At 36.4% G+C, this 23188-nt stretch overlaps 1 protein-coding gene across 3 annotated transcripts in view; it reads left to right on the top strand.

Moving 5' to 3' along the window:
* LOC150097302 (uncharacterized) overlaps window positions 1-23188 on the top strand; it is a 194773-nt gene that overhangs the window by 93423 nt on the left and 78162 nt on the right. For 2 of the 3 annotated variants that reach the window (XM_090407023.1, XM_090407025.1), the window contains exon 5: window positions 2854-3016. In XM_090407023.1, the coding sequence (XP_090263149.1) occupies window positions 2854-3016 (163 nt within the window). Of the gene's footprint in view, window positions 1-2853; window positions 3017-14292; window positions 14496-23188 lie in introns of those variants that run through there. The other variant, XM_090407024.1, reaches the window with a different exon arrangement.

Genomic DNA, 23188 nt, shown 5'->3' with positions numbered 1-23188 from the left:
CAAGGTTTTGCAGAGGAAGTTTGAGATCAGCAAAGCATCTACCTAGAGATTCCAGGCATGCTGAATCGGATTAAATCAGGAGACCTGACAGGCAAGTTCATATACAGTAGTCTCTTCTTGAAGATATCGGTACATGAGCTTTGCTCAGTGAGGATAAGCATTATCATCTCACAGGGTAAATGTCTCCCCTGTTGCATCTGCATATAAATGAGCATAGGGATCCTGGGCCTCATCTCTATAAGTTGTAGCATTCATGGTTTCACTAGAAGCACATACAGGTCAGTGGATCCACTCAATGAAATGCCTCCCCAAACATTACACTACCTCCACCCTAGGTGTCCCTTTCACAGATATTAGAGGGATGATAACATGTTCCTGGTTCTCTCTGAATCAGATTATGGTTGTGGTACTGCTCTGTATGTGTGTATATATATATATATATATTCACTATATCTCTCTCTCTCTATATATATAGAAAGAGAGAGAACCAGGAACACATTGTCAATCCTCTAGTATCCATTTCATGGATACTAGAGGATTGACAATAGAAAATTCAGATATCATCCAAAGTCTCAATTGAACTGGTAAACTTCCATTCTAATCCCTTTAAAGCATCAACTGGTTCCTGACATATTTGAACAGTATGACAGTATTATGCTATCTGTTACTTTCATTCCAAACAGTGTAGCATGTATGTAACACAGGGAACTATCTAGAGTGAATTATAAAATAGCCATTGTAGATGGCTATTTACAGTGCTGCATAATAACAGCATTGTGGATGTTATCAGCACAAATATTTTGAATCAAGATGATGTAATTTTTCAAACACTCCATGTAATAGAGGTTACTGGCTAGCCCAATTAAATGGCATTATGTCCCAAATACATGAAGCAAATTCTTGTTATATTCTCATTTTATTTTTGTTCTTCCAGACTTGTCCCAATAAAACGACTACTCTGATTAACCAGCTGACCAATTAACCAGAATCTACCGTGTGTGTGTGTGTACTACAGATGATGACCTTAATATTAAGGTCAAAATGTTGGGAAATCATCTTGGTTTATATCTGAGAGATATAATCTGTGAGACAAAAATCTGTGAGAGTCAACATGGATTTGTGAAGGGGCACTCTTGTTTTAGTAATATGCTAGCCTTTTATAATAAAGTTACCAGAACATTTTTTTTTTTTCTGAACATTAGATGAGGGAAAGGCATATAACTGCCATTTTCTTAGACTTAGTGAAGGGATTTGACAGGGTGCCACATGATAAGCTGATATTTAAATTGCACCACATGGGTCTGGATATCAGATTGGTCAACTGGATTCAGGATTGGCTGTCTGATAGGTATCAAAGAGTTGTGTATGGTGGGGCAGTTTCAAGGAGGCAGAGGGTTAAAAGTGGGGTCCCACAGGGCTCAGTACTTGGACCTATATTGTTTAACCTTTATATCAATGATATTATCAGTGGATTGCAAGGGGATATTCAGTTGTTTGCATATGATGCGAAGCTGGGAAGGATTATTAGTAATAGTGCAGATGTGGTAGCCCTGCAAGAGGATTTGAATAAGCTAGATAGATGAGCAAATGAATGGGGGTGTCAGTTTAATGCAGCAAAATGTAAAGTCTTGAGGTTTGGGAAACATCGATGGGATGCTGCATACTCTATGGGAGGAGTTATACTGGAGGAAGTAGGGGAGACAAGAGATCTGGGGTTGATGATTGATAGAAACCTGAAATTTAGGGGACATATTGCAAAGGTGGTGAAGGTAACACAGAGAATTGCTGCAATTATGAGAAGGACACTGACCTGCAGAGATAAGAGGGTTATCATTCCGTTGTATAAGTCTCTGATCAGATCACATTTGGATTATTGTTCTCAAATTTGGTCCCCAGGATTTGAAGGGGATGAATTAACTGTGGAAAAGATACAAAGACGGATGACAAAGATGGTCTCAGGACTGTACAAGGATAGTTATGAGAATTGGCTGAGAGAATGTGGACTGCAGAGTTTGGCGGATAGAAGAAGGAGAGGTGATATGATTGAGGCTTTTGAACTGTTGAGAGGGGGTTGCAGGTTTGACACTGGGGAGTTCTTTCGCTTGGTTGAACAGCGGGAAGGAGTGATGACAAGAGGCCATCCCTGGAAGTTACGAAAGGAAAATGTGAGCAAGAGGGTGAGGAGTGGTTTCTTTGCATGGAGGGTGGTGGAACTGTGGAATGCATTGCCTGATGGGGTGGTGAGAGGCGAGAACGGTCAATGAGTTTAAGGAGTGGGGTCCCACAATGAGTCTTTTGACTCCATGGAGGCCTGAATAAATAATAATAATAATATTAAATTAAATTAAGGATTTTGATTTAGCTTCATTTATCTGGCATCTGGAGAATGCTTTAACCACTGAACTGGCCTTGTTGTGTTTACATGTAAATAATCACATGGATATGAAGTGTCCATTGAAGTTAATGTAACATTTGGCTACTACTGAGGTAGCATGGATACAAAGCATATATTTTTGATATATATTATTCGCCATATGGCCATTTGGATGGTTAGTAGGACACTAGTTTCTTTTTTGGTTTCTGTTTGAATTATTTCTGCAACAACTGAGCGTTATGATTTACCACAGTTGTAATTTGTGCTCCGAGATGCTGCTTTAAAATGTATTGAAATATTAATACCACAATAAATGATTTATTTTGTTTTTCTGGTGTTGTTTATACTGTACAGTACTGTTACATATAATAATAGTTGAATCATAATAAAAGGTTTCTCTATTTCCCCAAGTGATTATTGTTTTCGTGATTAGCCAGACTTTATTGCAGAGCATATCTTTTCTTTTTTTATTAATTCAGACTAATCATGACATTGCCACTGCATACCAGGATTTTTCTTCAGTGTTTATTGCTAACATTTAATGCAATTACCAAAAGAAGTGGAAATGTAACTATAGCTGCCCTTCATCTAGCTGAATATTTTGTGACAGTATTGATTCTAAGGAAACGCAAATCATTTCAGGTAATATTTTATTATGACTGTTTTAATTGTTACTGTTTACTAATACCCTGCTTAATGCTGCCCTGTTTAGCACTCATGCTCAATAATTTCCAAGAATAGTCATTACTGTATCATTGCTAATATTCATCTAATAATTCAGTGCACTTTATCCAGAATATATATGTGTGGTCAGTGGCTGTGTTCATTGTTTGGCAAATATTATTATTATTATTTATATTGGCACTTCATGTAGTCAAAAGACTCATCATAGGAGACTCACCCTAGCCATTAACACAATACCTATCATACATCTCCTTAAATCTATTCACTGGTGGTGTGCTCACTCTAGCAATCTATTCCACTCATTCACCACTCACCAAGAAAAGAATCTAGTCTGCACACCCCTGCTAACCACACTCTTAGACAGCTTCCAAGTGTGACCTCCCATGTTTTCCCCTCATTCCCCATGTATTGAAAACTTTCTTCTGTGTTAGTCTTATAGTGTTCCTTTAGTAACTTATAAGTTTCTGTCATATTCTCTCTCCTCTGCCTGTTAGCTAAACTCTGCAACACACACACATCCTCAATCTATCCTCATAGAGAACATTCCACAGACCTGTCACCAGCTTGGCTACTTGTCTCTGAATCTTCTTCATCACCTCCCAATTCCCAAGAAACACAGGTGACCAGATCTGTGCACAGTAGTCAACATGTGGCTGACATAGGCTTATAAAGAGGGATAATAACCCCCCCTATCTTTACTTGTCAGTGCTATTCAGCATCTGAGTAATCCTCTAAGCTATTTTGCCGACCTTTGCAATATGTCCTCTGAATTTCAAATCTCTATCTCCCATTACCCCAGATCCCTATCCATAAACTTTGCAGGATTACACACTTCATATCATCAATATGATATGAAGTGTGAACCTTATGAACCTTATATTTTTCAACATTGAATTGATAACCATTGTCCTATGCCCACACTGCCAGTTTATTTAAATCATCTTGTACAATATCTACATCACCTTTATCAACTATTGCCATCATCAGCAAACAGCTGAATGTCCCCCTTCAGATCTTCTGTTATATCATTAATATACAAATTAAAGAGTAGTGATCCTAGTACAGAGCCCTGGGACACTCCACTAGTCACTTTCATTCACCTTGATTCCACTCCACCATACACCACCCTCTGATGTTTGTCCATCAGCAACCCCCCCCCCCAATCTATGTCACCAATCTCATATCCATTCCCATTGCTCCAACTTATGTAATAGTTTTCCATGCTGTATTCTGTGAAATGCCTTTGCAAAGTCCAGCAATATCATGGTATAGCCATTTCCTTAATCCAATTCTGCTGTCACCTTATTATAAAATGTGAAACAAAGCCATGCTGCCCCTATAAAGTATCGTATTCCTATCCACCATTCCTGAATTTTACTTTTGACCAACTTTTCCAATACTTTAACCACCACTCTAGAGATACTAATTGGTCTGTAATTTGCTGCTTCTGTCTTGGAGCCACCTTTATGTAGGGGAACTATCTCACCCTTTTTTTTCACTCCCTTGGAACCTTGCCAATATAGACAAAATATAGACAAGTGCCTTTTGCAACCACCATTGCTGCTTTGTTAATACAACCAACAATGAATGGGCGAGTATCCTTGGAAGATTGTTGGTCTTCTGAGGTTTGTTCTTCTCACAGTGCAGTCCTGCATCTAAAATACACTCTGATTAGTAATTTTCATAAAAATTTCTCAATTAAAGTTCATTATTATTATAGGTGAAAATACAAATACAGTAATGTTGTTGTATTTTCACCTATCTAATAAAATATGTTATAATGACCCCTTTTGGCAATGTTTGTTAGTGCTCCACATTCTGAGTTCTAACTAGGCTATTACTGTAATATAATAATAATTATTATTATTTGATATCTATAGAGCCAACAAAGCATCAAAGCCAAAGAAGAGGCCATGATGCTTTGGCCCTTTAAAATATTCCAGTAGTATATTTCTGTTAAACTTCTCTTAACAATTTCTTTTTCACCTGTTCACTAAAATGTGTAGATAAACTATCTTTAGCTGATATAACACAGCCCCAATTTATCTATCTTTGGTTCTTCATCATACATATCATGTAAACTACATGGTTTATAGTCATATGTTTACCCTTATATCCTTAGTTGCTGTAAGCATGATCAAGAGCAGTGATTGACAATCTGTGGAATGTAATGCCTCAGGGATCTGTTTTAGGGCCATTACTATTTAACTTGTATATTAATGATATTGGCAAAGATTTGGATAGAGATATTCAGTTGTTTGCAGATGATGCAAAGTTGGGACGAACCATAAAGAGTAGTGAAGATGTTGTGGCCTTGCAAGAAGACTTGAATAAATTGAGTGATTGGGCAAGCAAATGGGGATGTGAGTTCAATGTTGCAAAATGTAAGGTTTTAAAATTTGGAAAACAAAGATGGGATGTAGAATTTATGCTTGGTGAGAATATATTGTTGGAGGTAGAGGAAATAAGAGATCAGGGGATGATAGTGGATAAGGATCTAAAATTTAGGGGATACATCGCCAAAATTGTGAAGACTTCTGGGAATGATGCGGAGGACACTGATGTGTAGAAGTAGGGAGATTCTTGTTCCATTGTATAAGGCTTTGATTAGGCCACACATGGGCTATTATGCCCAGATTTGGTCACCGAGTTTTCAGAAGGATGAAGAGATGTTGGAAAATGTCCAAAGGCGACTGACTAAGGTAGTTTCTGACCTCTGGAATGTTGAGTATGAGGAAAGATTGAGAAGATGTAATTTGCAGAGTCTGGTGGAGAGAAGGAAGAGGGGAGATATGATAGAGACCTACAAGTTGGTAAGGGGTTGTTATAAGATCAGTGGTGGAGAAGTTCTACAGAGAATAGTGGGAGATCAGGGGTCAGGGGAGAAAGTCATCCCTGGAAACTATAAAGACGGTGTGAGTAGGGGAGTGAGAGGTAGGTTTTTTCGTGCAGAGTTGTGAATGATTGGAATGCTTTGCCTGAGATTGTGGTGTCTGCAAGGAGTTTGAGTGTGATGAGGTGTGTGTGTGTGTGTGTGTGTGTGTGTGTGTGTGTGTGTGAGTGATGAGGGGATCTCCCAGATGAGTCTGACTCCATGAGATTCTTGGGTAATAATAATAATAATATGGTCCTTTGTTCGTTCTATGCAGTTTGAAATGTTTACCTAGTGAGCTAAAACGTGGACGATCTAACATATTTTGCTAAATAATAAAATCTGCAAATGTGATTGGCCAGTTGGTTTTACTTTTGTTAATAGTTCTAACACATTTTGATGTTTTTTTCACTGACTTCATTGGACCGATTTGCTACTTTAATTGATTTAATGGATTAAACTCTCTCTCTCTTTCCCTCTCTTTTATATGTGTATAAATATATATACTAGTAGAAGTATGCAGACTTTGCCAGTTCATGGATATGTTACTAAGAGTTAAGGCAGCACACTGGAAGGATAGTAACATTTATTTTAATTGACAACAGGATGTTTCATCCTAATTGCACAGGATTTCTTCAAGTCTAAACATACAAACTAGTAGACAAACAGTAAGGACTAACAAGTTGACAACTGTTATGCAGTTATAAAAGAGACTGAAGAGAAATATTTTAAAATATTTGCCCCACTGACACCATTCAACTGTAGCGTGGTCAGTCAAAAAAAGATGAACATATCTAATCACAGAGTCAAGGAGATATATAATTCAAGTAAATGAGGATTAGATATATAATAACTAATGATCATATATATATATATATATATATACAAGGAAATATATGGGTTCCTTGGATAGAGTTAATCTTTTATTTAAATAGTACGACCAAGTAACTTTTATTCTGATGATTGTATTCTTGTAGGCTCTTGGTCACTTTTAAAACTTTTAGGTTTCAGAGGAAACACTATTTTGCCAATTAGCCATTAAACAGTAATGAATATTATTAAGAAGCCTGTGTGGCTCAGTGGATGTGGTGTTTGCTCACCACAGCGCTTGACCGCATAAAGGAAGACTTGCTTTCGAATCTAGTTAGCAACTAGAGGAATTTTTGCCAGCCTGGTTGGCCAAGTGGTTAGGTTAGCATATCCACTCTCCAGCCAAAAGGCTGCGGGTTTGAATCCCACCATGGGCATGGATGTTTGTGATTGTCTGTGGAAATACTAGTGGTGGTGAACAATAGATGCCGTTGGTGTAGTTGCGGTTAGTTTTAGTTGGTGGATTGAGTGGTGGAGACGGAGAGCTGTGGAGTGGGTGCCCTCCCTCAATGAGTCTGTGGAGGCCCTGGAGGTGTCACATAATAATAATAATAATTTTTCGGAACATTGTGCATGTTTATGCATTCATGTGAATGTGTTTGGCTAATGAAGGCTAGGATGTACTCAGACAAGTTGATACTTGGGTTAATATTTAGATGTTTAGGATCAAACACTATTTCCAAAGATTCAGAGATTTTTCTCTCTGTTGTATCATAGCAACGGTGTAATAGTTCTGATTTATCCCATAAAACTTGATGTCTCATTTGAGAAGCATCTTGTAAATCATCTCAACAGAGCACGTGTGATGGCAAAGCTGTGGCTTTACTCCTATCGTGAACGTGTTCTTCAATACGTTGTTCGACTGATTTTCTGTCTGTCCATAGTAAGATGACCAGCAATTGCACCATAGCTGATAAACATCTGGGTATTGAAGTAGGCTACGTTGAGGTTTTGTGGATTGGAGTAGTGATCTCATCTTGATAAAGGGGGTAAATACTAGTTTGGTTTTATATTTCATAAGTAATTTTACTAGTTTTATGGAAATAGACCTAATCTATTGAAATGTGATGAATCCTCTGTTTTCTTCTTGATTAGAAATTTCTCTGGTCTTATGTTGGTTTGAGTAGTCTGAAGATGATTATAGCCATTTTGAAGGAAAGTTTTTCTTAAATGTTGAAGTTCTTTGGCTGGTTCATTGTCAGTGATGAGTCAGTGGGCTCTTTCTCCTAGTGTGGAATTCTTACTATGGACAGATAGAAAAATTAATTGAGTGATGTATTGAAGAACATGTTCACCATAGGAGTGATGCCCCAGCTTTGTCATCACATGGGCTCTCTTCAGCTGATCCACAAGATGCTTTGCAAATGAGACATCAAGTTTTATGGGATAAATCAGAACTACTATACCGTTACTGTGATACAACAGAGAGAAATATCTGGGAGTCTTTAGAAATGGCATTAAATCCTAAACATCTAAATATTAACCCAAGTATCAACTTGTCTGGGTACATCCAGCCTATGTTTATACCTGAAGAAATCCTATGCAATTAGGATGAAATGTCATATTGTCAATTAAAATAAATGTTATCATCTTATTTTGGTGTTCTGCCTTATAAACTCTTAGTGATATATATATATATATATTCTCAACAGCACAGTTTTGGCATGATTTCTGTGTGATTTATTAAATGAAATTGCCTTTTTTCAACAGAACACAACACTCATGAGGTCAACCATGCAGGCTTTGACTGATGTGACCAGGTGAGGGCCATGAAAATCAAGTGGCATTAACGATATAGACTTTTCAAACATGATTCAATGTCGTGAGTATAGTATGTATGTGTGTGGTGGAATGTAAGAGATGTGTTTGTGGTGAGGCTGAATGGGAGACAAGAGAAAGTGTGGATTTGTAGAAAGTGCAATATATTATTAGACCATGAGTTAATGAATACAAAACAGACTGATGAAATAAAAGATGGCATAAATGAAAGAAACAGAAATGGAATGAAAGCTAGTGAAGCTGAGGGAGCGAAAGGAAGGATGAATGAGGAAACAGAAATAAGTGGGGCAGAACAAGCGGCAGCGAGACTATGGTTGTCAGAATTCAAGATTTGATGAAACAGTTATTGAAAATGAAAAATGGAATGAGGAATATGTGGAGTGTAATAGACATTTAGTGGAAACAAATGAAAGTTTGAAAAATAATGAAATGAAAGAAAAAAGGATAAAAGAGGTTGCGAGTGATTCCAGGATAGCAGTGTATGGAGATTCCATTGTTAGAGGATTAGTTAATGAGAGAGTCCATAAGGCCTGCTATCCAGGAGGGAGAATGAGCAAGATAATTCAGACTTTGGATATGAGGAGGAAACAAGCAAGAAAATTAGTGATGGTTGTGGGGTGAAATGATTTACGTGGGCATAAGGGGAATGTAAATGTGGATATCTGGAGGTTATTGAGAAGAGTGAAAGATATCAGTATAGTGGGAAAGGTTGTCAGTGTGTTACTGAGGTATGAAAATGGTGAGTTGAAAAAGGAGAGCTAGAATCATAAATGGTATGCTAGCGAAGCTGTGTTCTTTGTACTCGTCATGTAACACATGCCATACATTGACAGTTTGTGGATGTATGGCATGGCATGTGTTTGAGGAAGAATGGAATTATACAGGCATGATGAGTTGCATTTGAATGAATTTGGAGTGAGTGCACTGGAGAAAGTGTTGCTAGATGGAACTTTTGTGTGATGCAAGCAAGAGATCAGAAGTAAGAGATGAAGTGAAAGGTCAGAAGAGCGGTATTGAACAGGCAGAAGTGCTTGGCAGTGGAAACAGTAGTGTGAGAGATGAAGACAGAACATGAATGCAAGAGGAACAGGGAAAGGGAAACAACATGGAGATCAGTAGAGTGGATGTTGAAAGTAGCAATGAATGTGTGTGTGAAGATGGGGTATATTGCGATGTGGGTTGAGACTGAGCAGATATGTGATAAGCAGTGATAAACATGACTGGGCAAGGGCAGGTGTGGTGGAGTAATGACAACCAATAAGTGGTTTGGATAGGACTGGTTATAGACCTAAAAATGAACTGCTGTGTTCGATTACAAATGCCAGAAGTATCAGAAATAAGGGAGATGAAATGGTTTCATTGATTGAGTTTATTCACCCAAAAATCGTTGGAATAAGTGAAAGATAGTTGAATGAAGATAATATCCAAAGGCTGAATAAGGTAGGTGTAAAATGGGTGAATGAGGAGCTTAAGCATCTCTAATCTCATCATTAATCATCTAGGGGAAAACAAAAGTGCAATATGAGCAGAAATTGGCAAATCAGACGAAGAAAAACCCTCGAGAGTTTTTAGATATGTGGCAAATAGAAGGAAGAATGATCATTGTAAGATAATGTTAATGGATGAAAATGGTACAATTGTAACTGCTGCAGAAGACATTGTTGAGGTATTCAATGCTCAGTTTATAAGGGTGTTTCATCCTGATTAGAGTGGAATCATGAGGAAACTTAAGTGTAGAGGACATAGGAGAGGATGGCTTAAATGTGAGTGAGCAGGAGGTATTTGAGGAAATAAATAACCTTGATGTAAACAAGGTGATAGGATTTGGTGACATATCACCATGCATCTTAAAGGAATGTTCCAGGGAATTGGCAGTAGCATTGGCATGCCTGTTTACAACATTTATTAAACAGGTAACATATTACACATTTTATTACACAAGTAACAGCACAGGTTCCAAGGGAGTTTAAGAAGGGTAAAATTGTTCCACTGCATAATTTTATCCTTGATAAGGCTGTAGCTTCAAATTATACGCCAGTCTGTATATCTGGAGTTGTGGTGAAGGTACCGGAGAGATTGGTGAGAAGTATGATACAAAAATGGGTTGATAACAGCAGTATTCTCTGTGGTTATCAGCATGGGTTTGTTAAGGGGAGATCATGTTTCACTAACTTACTTATGTACTATAACAAGGTGGCAAATACCTTGGACATGGGATATGCATATACAGTGGTGCACTTGGATTTTGCCAAAGCTTTTGATAGACTGCCACATGACAAGCTGGTAAATGAACTGAAACAGATAAGATTGGATAGCAGACTTCTGAGTTGAATCAGTGACTGGCTGTCAGATAGGTATTAGAAAGTTGTATGTGGGGTGCAGTATGCTGAAAGAGGAAGACTATTCTGCAGAGGGCAGTTTTGGGACATTTGTTGTTCACTTTCTATGTTAATGATATTGGGATGGGTTTAACTAGTGATATGCAGCTGTTTGCAGATGATGCAAAATTGGAGAGTTAAACTGATGTTATGGCCTTACAGGAGAACTTGAATAAATTGCACGAATGGGCAGTTAAATGGAACTGCCCATTCGTGCAGTTCCATTTAATTCCATATCAGTTCAATGTTTCAAAGTGTAAGATCTTGAGATTAGGTAAGCAACAACAGGATGCAAATTATACACTTGGTGGGTAAACTTTAAAGGAAGTAGAGGAGATGAAAGATCTAGGAGTGATGGTGGACAAGAACCTGAAATTCAGGGACCACATTGCACAAGGTGTGAAGACATTACATCGGATAATGGCAATGATACAGAGGATCCTGACATGCAGAAATAGAGAGGTTATGATGCCATTGTATAATGCCTTGCTCAGGCCTCATGTGGATTATTGTGCACAGATTTGGTTGGCGGGTTTTCATGGTGACGATGATATGTTGGAAAGGGTCTAGAGAAGATTCACAAAGGTGGTCAGTGGTCTTTGGAATGTGGAGTACCAGGACAAATTGAGAGAATGTAAGATGCAAAGCCTTGTGAATAGGAGGAAGAGAGGAGAGGAGTGGATATCATAGAAACATATAAGCTAGTCAAGGGTTGTTATCAGGATGACATGGAAAGATATTTCATAGAATGGGAGAGGGTGTGTGTAGGGGGGGGTAGAACAAGAGGCCATCCCTGGAAACTGTATAAGGAGGGTGCGAGCAGAGAAGTGAGAAGAAGGGTTTTTGCATGGATAGTGGTTCGTGAGTGGATGCATTGAATGAATGTGTTGTGAATGTAGACACATTGAATCAGTTTAAGGCTCGGTTGGATGAACATTGTGTGCAATAGTGTGTACCTCCCATGATAAGTCTCTGCCTATAATAATAATACCTTAACAGGAACAGAAATGGAAGGATAAAGTATTTTTCGTGAAGATAGAAAGAACAAGAAGAGAGGAGGAGGAGTACTGCTGATGATAGCAGGGAAAAAATATTCACATATCGTAGACATGAAAGAGGGAAATAGTGGCAATTTATGAGGCAGTGTTATGTAATTAGAGGTTGACAGGAAGACATATTATTATTATTACCCTAAAAACCCTATGGAGTCAGACTCATCTAGGAGGTCCTTTTCACATACACACAGTTCATCAAACCATGTCTTAAACATACTCAAATTCTCTGCAGACACCACACTCTCATGCAAGGCATTCCAATCATTCATAATTCTGCATGCAAAAAACCTGCTTCTCCCTCGTTCACACTTCTTATACAACTTCCAGGGATGACCTCTGGTTCTCCCCTGATCTCCCACTGTTTTCTGTAGAACCTCTCCAACATTCATCCTATAACAACCCTTACCAACTTGTATGTCTCTAATCATATCACTCCTCTTCCTCCTATCCACTAGACTGTAAATTGCATCTTCTCAACCTTTCCTCATATTCCACATTCCAAAGATCAGAAACTGTTTTGGGCAATTACTTCTGTATTGTCTCCAGCATCTATTCATCCTTTTGAAAACCAGGTGACCACATCTGGGCACAGTAGTTCATGTGTGGCCTAATCAAAGCCTTATACAATGGAACAAGAATCTCCCTACGTCTACAAGTTGGTTTCGTCCACATCATTCCCAGAATTCATTGTTTTGTCCTCACAGTTTTGGCAATGTCCTCTAAATTTTATATTCTTATCCATTACCCCAAGATCTCTTATTTCCTCCACTTCCAACAATATATCTCCACCAAGTGTAAATTCAACATCCCATCTTTGTTTCCCAAAACCTTACATTTTGCAACTTTGAATCGGCATTCCCATGCCCAATCACTCAATCTATTCAGGTCTTCTTGTAAGGCCACAACATCTTCTCTACTCTTCATAGTTTTGTCCCAACTTTGCATCATCTGGAAACAACTGAATATCCCCATTTAAATCTTCACCAATATCATTAACATACAGGTTAAACAACAATGGGTACCCTAAAACAGAGCTCTGAGGCATATCACCAGTGACATTCCTCTTCTGGGTTATTGCTCCCCCATGTACAACTTGTTGCCTATCACACAGCCAATCTTCTAATGCACTAGTCTAATATCCAACCCCATTCACTGTAGCTTAACTATCATATGGTAATTTATCAAAAGCCTTTGCAAAGTCTAAGTATACTACGATGTATCCATCTCCCACATCCAATGCTGCTGCTTACTTATTACAATAAGTGAGAAAAGTGCATGGAGATCCACTTTTGTGTATCTTCTCTGGAACTTCTCTAACATATTCTCATCCATGTGTTAGTCACCTGGGTTTCATGTGGATGAGAATATGTTAGAATATATGAATATGTTCTCATATGTGAGAACATATGAGACTTGATCAAGGCCTTATACAATGGAATCATAATCTCTTTATTTCTACACATCAAGGTCCTCTGCATTATTGCCGGTATCTGATGTGATGACTTCACAATTTGTGCATTGTAACCCCAGAATTTCATGTCCTTGTCCACCACTACTCCTAGTTCTCTCATCTCTATCTCCTTCAAAGTTTCCCCAAGTGTATACTTTGCATCTCATCATTTCTTACCATATTTCAAAACTTTACAGATTGCAACATTGAACTAATGGTTCCACTTAACTGCTCATTCATACAATCCATCCAAGCCCTCCTGTAAGGTTATAATATCTGCTTGACTCTGAATTGTTCTTTTGAATTTTGCATCATCTGTAAATAGTTGTATATCACCAATTAAATCCGTCCAAGTATCATTAATATACAAGTTGAACAACAGTGGTCCCCAGTACAATCCCCTGTGGCACACTACTAGTGACTTTCCTCTTTCTGGATACTGCACCCCCCCCCCATATACTACTTCCTGATACCTATTTTTTGATATCTGATGAATTTATGTACTATTTTGTGATTCTCATCACAAAATATCTGCACATCTGTGTATTGAGAGTAAAACTAATTTTTTCATATTTGGTCATAAACATGTATGCTCTCAATAAACAGTTCATGAACTAATATGTTAACCTACATGTTGACTCTTCAATTTAGTCTGTGTATACTGGATACATTTGTCTGAAAACACACTAACTTACCTTGTATATGCATATCTGCTTTTGATTTTATATGCAAATATATTTTACAGGCTAACATTAGTAAATTTTAAAAAGTTTTAAAATAATGGAATCCTTATAAATCGGGATATTCAGATATATTACTTTCCTATATAGGCCCAGACTGAAATGGAAACTCTGATAAGATTTCTTATCAATCAAGCAACATCTATATTTACAGAGTCAAATCTTTTAGTGTGCTCGACAATATCTGAATATCATTCTACTATAATTGATTCATGTGCTGAAATAAGTGAGAGCCTAACCATTCAGCAATAACTGTAATATTTAGTAGCTATTAAACTAATGGATATTTTGGATAATATATAGGCATGATGAAAAAATAAAATACTTCTTCATTATGTTTTTTTTTTTTTTTTTTTTTTTTTTTTAACATTTGAAAGATTTCAGTTATAAATCAACATATTATCACGAGTGTTATCAGGAAGAAATCCATAAAACAAAGAAAATGTTGGCAAGTACTTGAAACTTAGGATTCCTTCAAGCGCCTGATGGAGACATATTCATTAAATAAAATTTAATAATTTGTTACTAAAGCACCACAACGTGGAGATTTTGGTTTCTTGGATTCTGGTAAAGTGAAGAAACTGGAGACACTTCAGAGACAGGTAACAAGAGCAATATCAGAATGTTTCAATGTCAGCACTGTTAATAAATTGAGAGGAAGTGTCTTCAGAGCTTAGTGATATGACTAGAACTTGTTGAGAGGAACATACTAGCAGATATTGGGAAGTTTTTGATAGAATGGTTGATGAGAAGATAAAAATGATCTATCATTGGAGATTATAAGGTGTGGTATAAAAAAAAGGTAATATGGAACAGGCGTTTGCTTGGAGAGTATTGAGTAAGTAGAATGCATTGTAGGGACTGCGAATTAAAGTGTATATTCCTAAACGTAATGGAAATTTGTATTGTCCTCTTGTAGTAATCATAAACAACAAATTACACAATAACCACAATAATTAACTTTAATAAAAGTCTAGATATTTCATACTGAAAATAACAGTACATCATCACTGCATAGAAACAAGCAATTCAAAGAAATGGTAATACAAAGTACAAACAACAGTTGGTGGTTTACCAATTAAAAACTGCTGCTGTATGCTAGAAATTAATATTAATAAATAATATTATTAAAAACTATTTTTGATGGTTACATAAAATAAGAATCTCTCAAACTTTTGGGGGAGAGAGAGAATTGTTCCAATTCAGATTTGGCCGATGTATAAGGGCTTCGCAACTTTCTTTTAAAAGGCGTTCATATTTAAAACTGCTTCTATCAAGAACACGAGCTTCATTCCACTGGATACTATGTGTACTGTCAATACTATGTTGTGCCAGACCAAACGTTTGAGGTTTCATGTATTCAATATAATATTGATGCTCATTAATTCTTTTTTCCACAAAATGGCCTGTCTGCCCAAAGTATGTCAGATTACATTCAGAAGGTATCTGGTAAATGCCAGCTAATGATAAAGGTGACAGTTTATCTTTTGTAGATGACAAAAGATACGAAATTTGTTGATAGAAAAATATGTGGGAATAAGGTGATACTTATTCAAAATTACAGGTTACAGAATTTGCTTTTTTTATATATTGATCTTATATATGACAGGTCAAAGAACATTTAAGCATGTCATTTTCATGTTGGGTGCAGGTGAGGATTGAGAAGGAAGAAGTTTATTGACTTTTTCTTGAAGAGTTGTAGTTGTGTGGGAATATTTTATGAGGACCAGGTGACCAAATTTGTGCATAGTAGTCCATGTGTGGCCTAATCAGAGCCTTATACAATGGAACAAGAATCTCCTTACTTTTACAAGTCGGTGTCCTCTGCATCATTCCCAGAATTCATTGTGTTGTCCTCACAATTTTAGCAATATGTCCTCTAAATTTCAGATCCTTATCTGCCATCACTCCAAGATCTTTTATTTCCTGCAACCCCCAACAATAAATCCCCAGCAAGAGTAAATTTTATATCTCATCTTTGTTTTCCAAATGTTAAAACCTTACATTTTATAACATTTAACTGTAACCGAACTGCTGTGCCCATTCACTCAATCTATTCAAGTCTTCTTGTAAGGCCAGATCATCTGCTCTGCAACTCACAGTTCGTCCCAACTTTGCATCATCTGCAAACAACTGAATATCCCCATCCAAATCTTCCCCAATATCATTAATATATAGGTTAAACAGCTATGTCCCTAAAACAGACCTCTGAGGTGCACCACTAGTGACTTTCCTCGTCTCGGATATTGCTACCCCCATAAACAACTTGTTGATACCTATCATTCTTTCAAACCATCCATTGTAGTTTGACTATCAACTTGTTATGCAATAATCTAACAAAAACCTTTGCAAAGTCTAAGTATACTATATACTACTGTGTATCCATCTCCTGAAAATGCTGCTGTCACTTATTACAATAAGTAAGTAGGTTACTGAAACATGACCTCCCTTTAGCAAATCCATGCTGTTCATCAAAGAAAATACCACTGTTGTCAACCAAATTCTGGATGGTGATTCTAACCAGTCATGTGATCTTTCTTCCTTCCAGTCTATATCCCCATAATAATGACTTGTCCTGCACTCAATGTACTAATTTTCCAATGCATGTCTTTCATATAATTTGTGGAACTCCCTGTCCTACAGCAACTACCAACTGTATATTTTGTGTTGCTGACTTTGATCTCATAGAGGACTGCTTCAAATGAACAGCCATGCTCCTACCTATCTCCTATTCATTTTGGCTGCAATTCACCTGCTATCATTAGCAGTACCCCCCCCCCCCCATCCGATCTTCTCTATTTTGCCTGAAAGTACTATACCTTTCACATTCTATTCCTGTAACTACATTATCTGCTGTTAGCTCAAGTTTCACTAATGCCTATAACTTTTGTCAAGGTTGCACTAACCCATGCTAAATGCTCCTTTGTCTTGTTCTTGATACTTCTGGCATTAACATATAGAAATTGCAGCATCTCTTTAGGCCCCCAGCTTCACTACCTGAATTGACTACCCTATTCATTATTTTTGCTTGTGAGACTAGATTCTGCACTTTGTCATTCTCACACTTGCTTGCCTTATGGATGAATCCACACAAATTCACCAGCTTCCATCCTATTCGCTTATGTTTTCCTAAATTTGCACTTCAGCATCAATGAACAAAGCTCTCTCTATACATCTAACACCAAAACCATTTAGATGCAGTCCATCAGCATTATACAAATCCTTCTTTCCGTCAAACACAGACCAGAGATCCACAAATTCTAGATCATTCCTCCTTAAGAACCAATTTATTGATTCATTAGCTAACGCCCTCCTCCTCCTCCTCAGTTTGCCTCTATCATAACATGTCAGGAGACTTACATTTTAACCTTCTCACTCTTCAGTTTTGCCTCTTCAAACAACTTCTTTCAATCTTCCCTAATAGAATACTTTTGCCTCTCAAATCATTTGTGCCAACCAAGACAATTAGTTCCTTCACTTTACATTTTTGCATCTGGATGGCATCACTAATATAGTGAATTTCTGCATCAGAGAAACATGATTTTGTCACAGTTTCATTAAGTACTCTCTGATCACTGAGTCTCCTTAAATAATTTTCTCCTTAACTTGTTTTTCTTTTTTGTTTGCTCAGTCTTTATTACTACTTTGGACTGTTTCTTTCTCTTTTTGGCCCTGCTAATCCCTTGCTGCTTCTGAAAGCATGACAGTTTTTCAGCCATGCTTTGTCCTGTGAAGAATAACATTCAAGCATGCTATTTCTTTATCTCCATTTTGTTCTCCTTTATTTGGACAGCCACACATTCGACATCAATTCTGATATTTTCTACCCTATCATCGATATTATCCACTCTACTAACATTTGCTGTACTCTGATCACCTAGTAGCACTCACTTTTGAAACATTTAATATACGCTCTTTCTCCAGTTTCAATTTCCTTCCACTTATCCTTTAATTTCTGCAACAAATACATTTCATACATACACACTGCACTGCAGAAAATCCTGCAAATTCAAATTGCCCAACAATGTGGTCTTTGAGAACATTGTTCTACCATTGGGGCCATGCCAACTATATTGTACTTAAACAAAAAAAAAAAAAAAAAATACAAGGTTTACTTTCAAACTAAATAATTCAGTCGATCACACATCTGTTTAAAATAAAAACTACAATAAGTTAACCTAATATTATCAACTAAAATATGAAAAAGTTATTCATTTCAAGGAAAAAAATTTTGCCTTCCTTCAACTCCTTTGGGACTTGTGCTGTTGGAAGAATTTTGCTAAATAGGTAGGCCAAGCTGATGCTAATCCTTCAAACATTCTCTTAAGATGCATTGATATATCATCAAGTCCTATTGCCTTATTGACAGTCTAGCTTACTTGACTCCTCATATATCTCTTGCTCATTCACTATTAAGTCTTCACTCATTTCATTCTGTACCCTGATGAACTACTCACTGAATACCTCAACTATGTCTGTCCTCTGCATATTGCAAAAGTTGGTAAAATAGTTCAAAAGATTACTTGGATGTTGAAAAGCATACTAAGAAGTAAAGATAGAAAGGTTATTATCTTACTATATATAAGGCTATGATTCAGCTGCATCTTGGCCAGTGTGATCAGAATTGTTCACCTGGGTTTCTTGGGGATTAAGAGGCAGTGGAGAGGATTCAGAGAAATACAGGTCATCGTATAGTTCTGCCAGCCGTTCATGATTGTTGCTCTCTGTCTCAACTGATCATTCTAGTGTAGAATGAGTGCTGTTTAAGCAGTAAACAGCACTCATTAAATAAATTTTTCTAAGCAATAACTGAATTAATCATCCGTCACAATGCACATAAACAAACGTTGTTGCATAAAGTACTACTGATCACTCATGAAATAAGGCAATACACAATAATTCCTTAACTTTAGGTTTTATATGCACAGTTGTTCATTCCTCTGGCATTCGATTAATTCTTTAGGCACTATAATTCTAAGCACAGCTAACGGTAAACTTCAATTTTACAGCCTCTACTATTCTAGTAACTCCGTGCTTTATTTCAAGATTCTGTGTGTCCTTGACAGGTCGGCCCTGAAATTAAATCTCAACTCAAATATCACTAGTCTATTTAGTAGTCACTCAGCTGTCTTCCGTAGCTATAATTGTTATTCTACAATTTATTAGCTAACCGCCTCTCGACTAGTAGACTTTATTAGCTGCTTGAGTGACTTGCCGACTCGCTATTATCGCACTGTGATTCCCGAATGCTCCGATTCCAACCTAATGCCAATCCTCTCCTTTCTCTCTCTTAATAATATAATTTCAGCTTTCATTGCTTTTTATATCCATTCTTCCCACCTAAATTGTTCTCGTGATTTCTTTAACTAAAACTTTTCAATAAGCTTTCTCCTCATGTGGTGTTCCAAAAACATGCTGCTTACTTACATGCGTCTCCATGACAACAAAACAAAACATAATAAAATTGAGCTATTACATAACATTAAATTTCTACAAATAGGAATAAATAGAGAATATTTACATTTCAATTAATGCACAGTTAAATTATCAAATATAAATTCTATATTAACATAGAAATAAGCTAAATAGCTTGATAATATTTTAACACCGTTTTTCTACTATTAATACATATATTCTTGATTAAATAATTAAATATTAGATAAAATTAAAGGTAGTTATATGAATATTAAATTGTAAAATAAGTTGTTTACATTAAATAATATTTACAAGTCTAGCTTTTGTGATGGAAGATCATGTTGGATTCTGAATCAAATAATAATTACTCTAATCTCTATATAATCAGAATCCAACACTACCATGGTAGATAGAAGAAGGAGTCTGAATTTCCATTCTCTGTCTTTCCTCATAACTAATATTGTACAGTCCTGATATGATGATTTTTGTTATATGCTTCTGCACTATTTCCAAGGTTAATTTATCCCCTTCAAATCCTGGGGACCAACTTTGAGCATAATAGTCCAGGTGTAGTCTGATCACAACTTCATACAATGGAATGACAAACTCTTTTATTTCTGTTGGTCAGCATCCTTCTTAGTATTGCAGCAATCCTCTGGATTACCTTCACCAACTTTGCAATATGTTATCTGAATTTCAGGTTTCTATCAATTATCACCCTAAAATTCCTTACTTCCCCCACTTCCTCCAGTATGTTGTCTCCCAATGTAGCCCAAACTTCAAGACTTTACGTTTAGCTGAATTAAACTGATACCTCATTCATTTGCCCATCTATCCACTTTATTCAAATACTCATGAAGGGCAACCACAATACTGAAGAGAAAAATATGTGCAAAAGTTTCGAAAAGAATCAAAGTTGAAAAGCTTTCCAAGGTGAACTATAGCATCAAATATACAATTACTATTGCAGATAGAATAAGAGTTTGAAGACAAGAACCAAACCTTGAAGATCAATGGCAGACCCTGAAGAAAACATTCATTGATTCAACCAGGGAAACATGTAGTGAGGTTGTTTGCAAAGAGAAAAATCAGAACTCTCTGGGTAACTCAGAAAGTTAAAGAGGCAGTCATAGAAAAGAAGAAAGCATATTGGAAGTTCCTAGCAAGTATATTAGCTTATGCTTTGAGAGACTACAAAAGTTCATGGGAAGACTCTGGCAAGAATATAGAAGATAATGATATCAGATGATATGATGAGCTGTGTGTATGACAAAGGGACCTCCTAGATGAGACTCATTCCATGGAGTCTTAGGATGATAATAATAATAATAAATATAAGGAAAGCAACAAAATGTTCTTGAGACTATTGAAAGAGTTTAGAAATGAAGGAAAGGGTACTGTATAAGGAATCGCAGATGATAGACAACATAAAAACTGAAGATAAAGATATTTTTAATGCTTGGAGAAATTACATTGAAAAAATCTTTAAATGAAACCAGAAATAACAGAACGGTGGTTGAAAATATTCAGTCAGGAGTATACATATCAGCATGTGAGGCAGAAAACATCATCAAAAACTCCAAATGAATAAATGATATTCACCATAAATTCTCAAATAAAGAGATATAAAAGTTTCATGGTGTCTACACTGTATAATTCATGATGCTTCATCAGATGATTGAATTTCCAGTGATTGAAGTAGCACTTTCATAGTACCTTATAAAAAGTGTGTGTAGAGACTCTTTAAAAGTACTCTTTAAGAAAGGAAAATTAAACTGGATGTGAGAATTAGTGGGTTTCCCTATTAAGTATTGCATGTATGATTTATGCATGCATACTTGAGAAGAGGCTAAGAGAGACTTGGGAAGAACAAGTACATTTCAAACTAAATAGAGCTTATTGAGATCCAATTTTCTCTTTAATGAAAAATAGGCCAGAAATGAAATAAGGGAATATATCAATGATGTATAATAAAGTTTTGTAATCCTGGAAAAAAAACATATGACAAGGTACTAAGAGAAAAGTTGTTAAAAATGCTACATTTATATTGGATAAATAGGACATTGTATCAAGCAATACATTGTCAATAAATTGAGATGTAAGTCATCAGTTAAAATTGAAGGAGGTACAGGGAGATGGTATTCACCATAAATTCTCAAATAGAGATATAAAAGTTTCATGTTGATGTTAAATCAGGTGTGAGACAAGGGTACACATTAGTGTTATTCATCATCTATATTGATCACATTATGAAAGAACATAGCATTAAGTCTCATATGAGTGGTCACATATTGGTAACTGAAAGTGTTAGTAGTGAGAATGCTATGAGGAGGATGAATGCTTTTCTGATAGAAAAGAGGGACAGTGTAAAAGAGCAGTGAAAAAGTGGTAAAAAAGTTTTGAAAAAGTGAATGAGCAATCTGATGAATTAACAATTGATGGTAAGAAAGAAAAAAGCGATACGAATGTAGCAACAGTTGAAAAAAGAGTGCAATTAAAGGTAAGGCAGTGAGCGGTGTTGACACTGAATGAGCGTGAAAACACAAAGAATTCTGGGAATGTGTGGAAGACACTGACTTGTGGAAGTAAGGAGATTCTTGTTCCATTGTATAAGGTTCCGATTAGAACACATGGACTAATGTAAACTGATTTCGTAACCTGATTTTCAAAAGGATGAAGAGATGTTGGAAAGGATCCAAAGAAGACTGACTAAGGTAGTTTCTGATCTTTGGAATGTTGAATATGAGAAAAGGTCGCGAAGATGCAATTTACAGAGTCTAGTGGTAGGAGGAAGAGGAGTAATATGATAGATACATACAAGTTGGTAAGGGGTTCATCAACAAGAGGTCATCCCTGGAAGCTGTATAAGGAGGATGTGAACAAGAGAGTGAGAAGCAGATTTTTTTGCATTCAGAGTTGTCAATGATTGGAATGCATTACCTTGAGAGAGCATAGTGTCTGCAGAGAGTTTGAATGTGTTTAAGGTGCGGTATGATGAGCTGTGTGTATGACAAAAGGACCTCTAAGAAGAGTTTACACTTACACTTGGATAAAGGATGAAACCAAGAATATAATTTCTTGCCATCTTTAACTTAAAAGTCATAGGAAGACTTTAGGAATATAGAAGATAATATCAGGAAGGAGGCAAAATATTCTGGAGCCTACTGAAGCTTGGAAATAGAGAAAAGAGTACCAGAAAAAGAATCAGAGATAATAAATGGGACATTAAAACTGATTCTAGATTTCAAGAATAATTACCTTGAAAGACTGTTAAATGAAACAGGCAGCGACAGAACAGTCTTAAATATTCAAGAGGAATGCAGTCAGGAGTACATATCAGTACTTGTTCGAAGGTAGAACTTACTCCAAACTAATATCATGCATATTCCTGAAGGGGTCATATTAAGAATTTGATGATGATGATATTTTAATATAATATTTAATTAATATTTATAAATATATATATTTTGGAATACTTCCTTTTGCAACTTTTAAGCAGTCGTCTATGAAAGTTGCAAAGGAATAGTGAGTAAGAGGGTAAGAAGTTGATTTTTAAGGAGTAGTATGAAGA

Source organism: Typopeltis vanoorti, chromosome 17, assembly GCF_054136105.1.
Source record: "Typopeltis vanoorti isolate ZY-2024b chromosome 17, IOZ_Tvanoo_1.0, whole genome shotgun sequence".
NCBI classification, from domain to species: Eukaryota; Metazoa; Arthropoda; class Arachnida; order Uropygi; family Thelyphonidae; genus Typopeltis; species Typopeltis vanoorti.
This window is presented reverse-complemented; position numbering and strand designations above follow the sequence as displayed.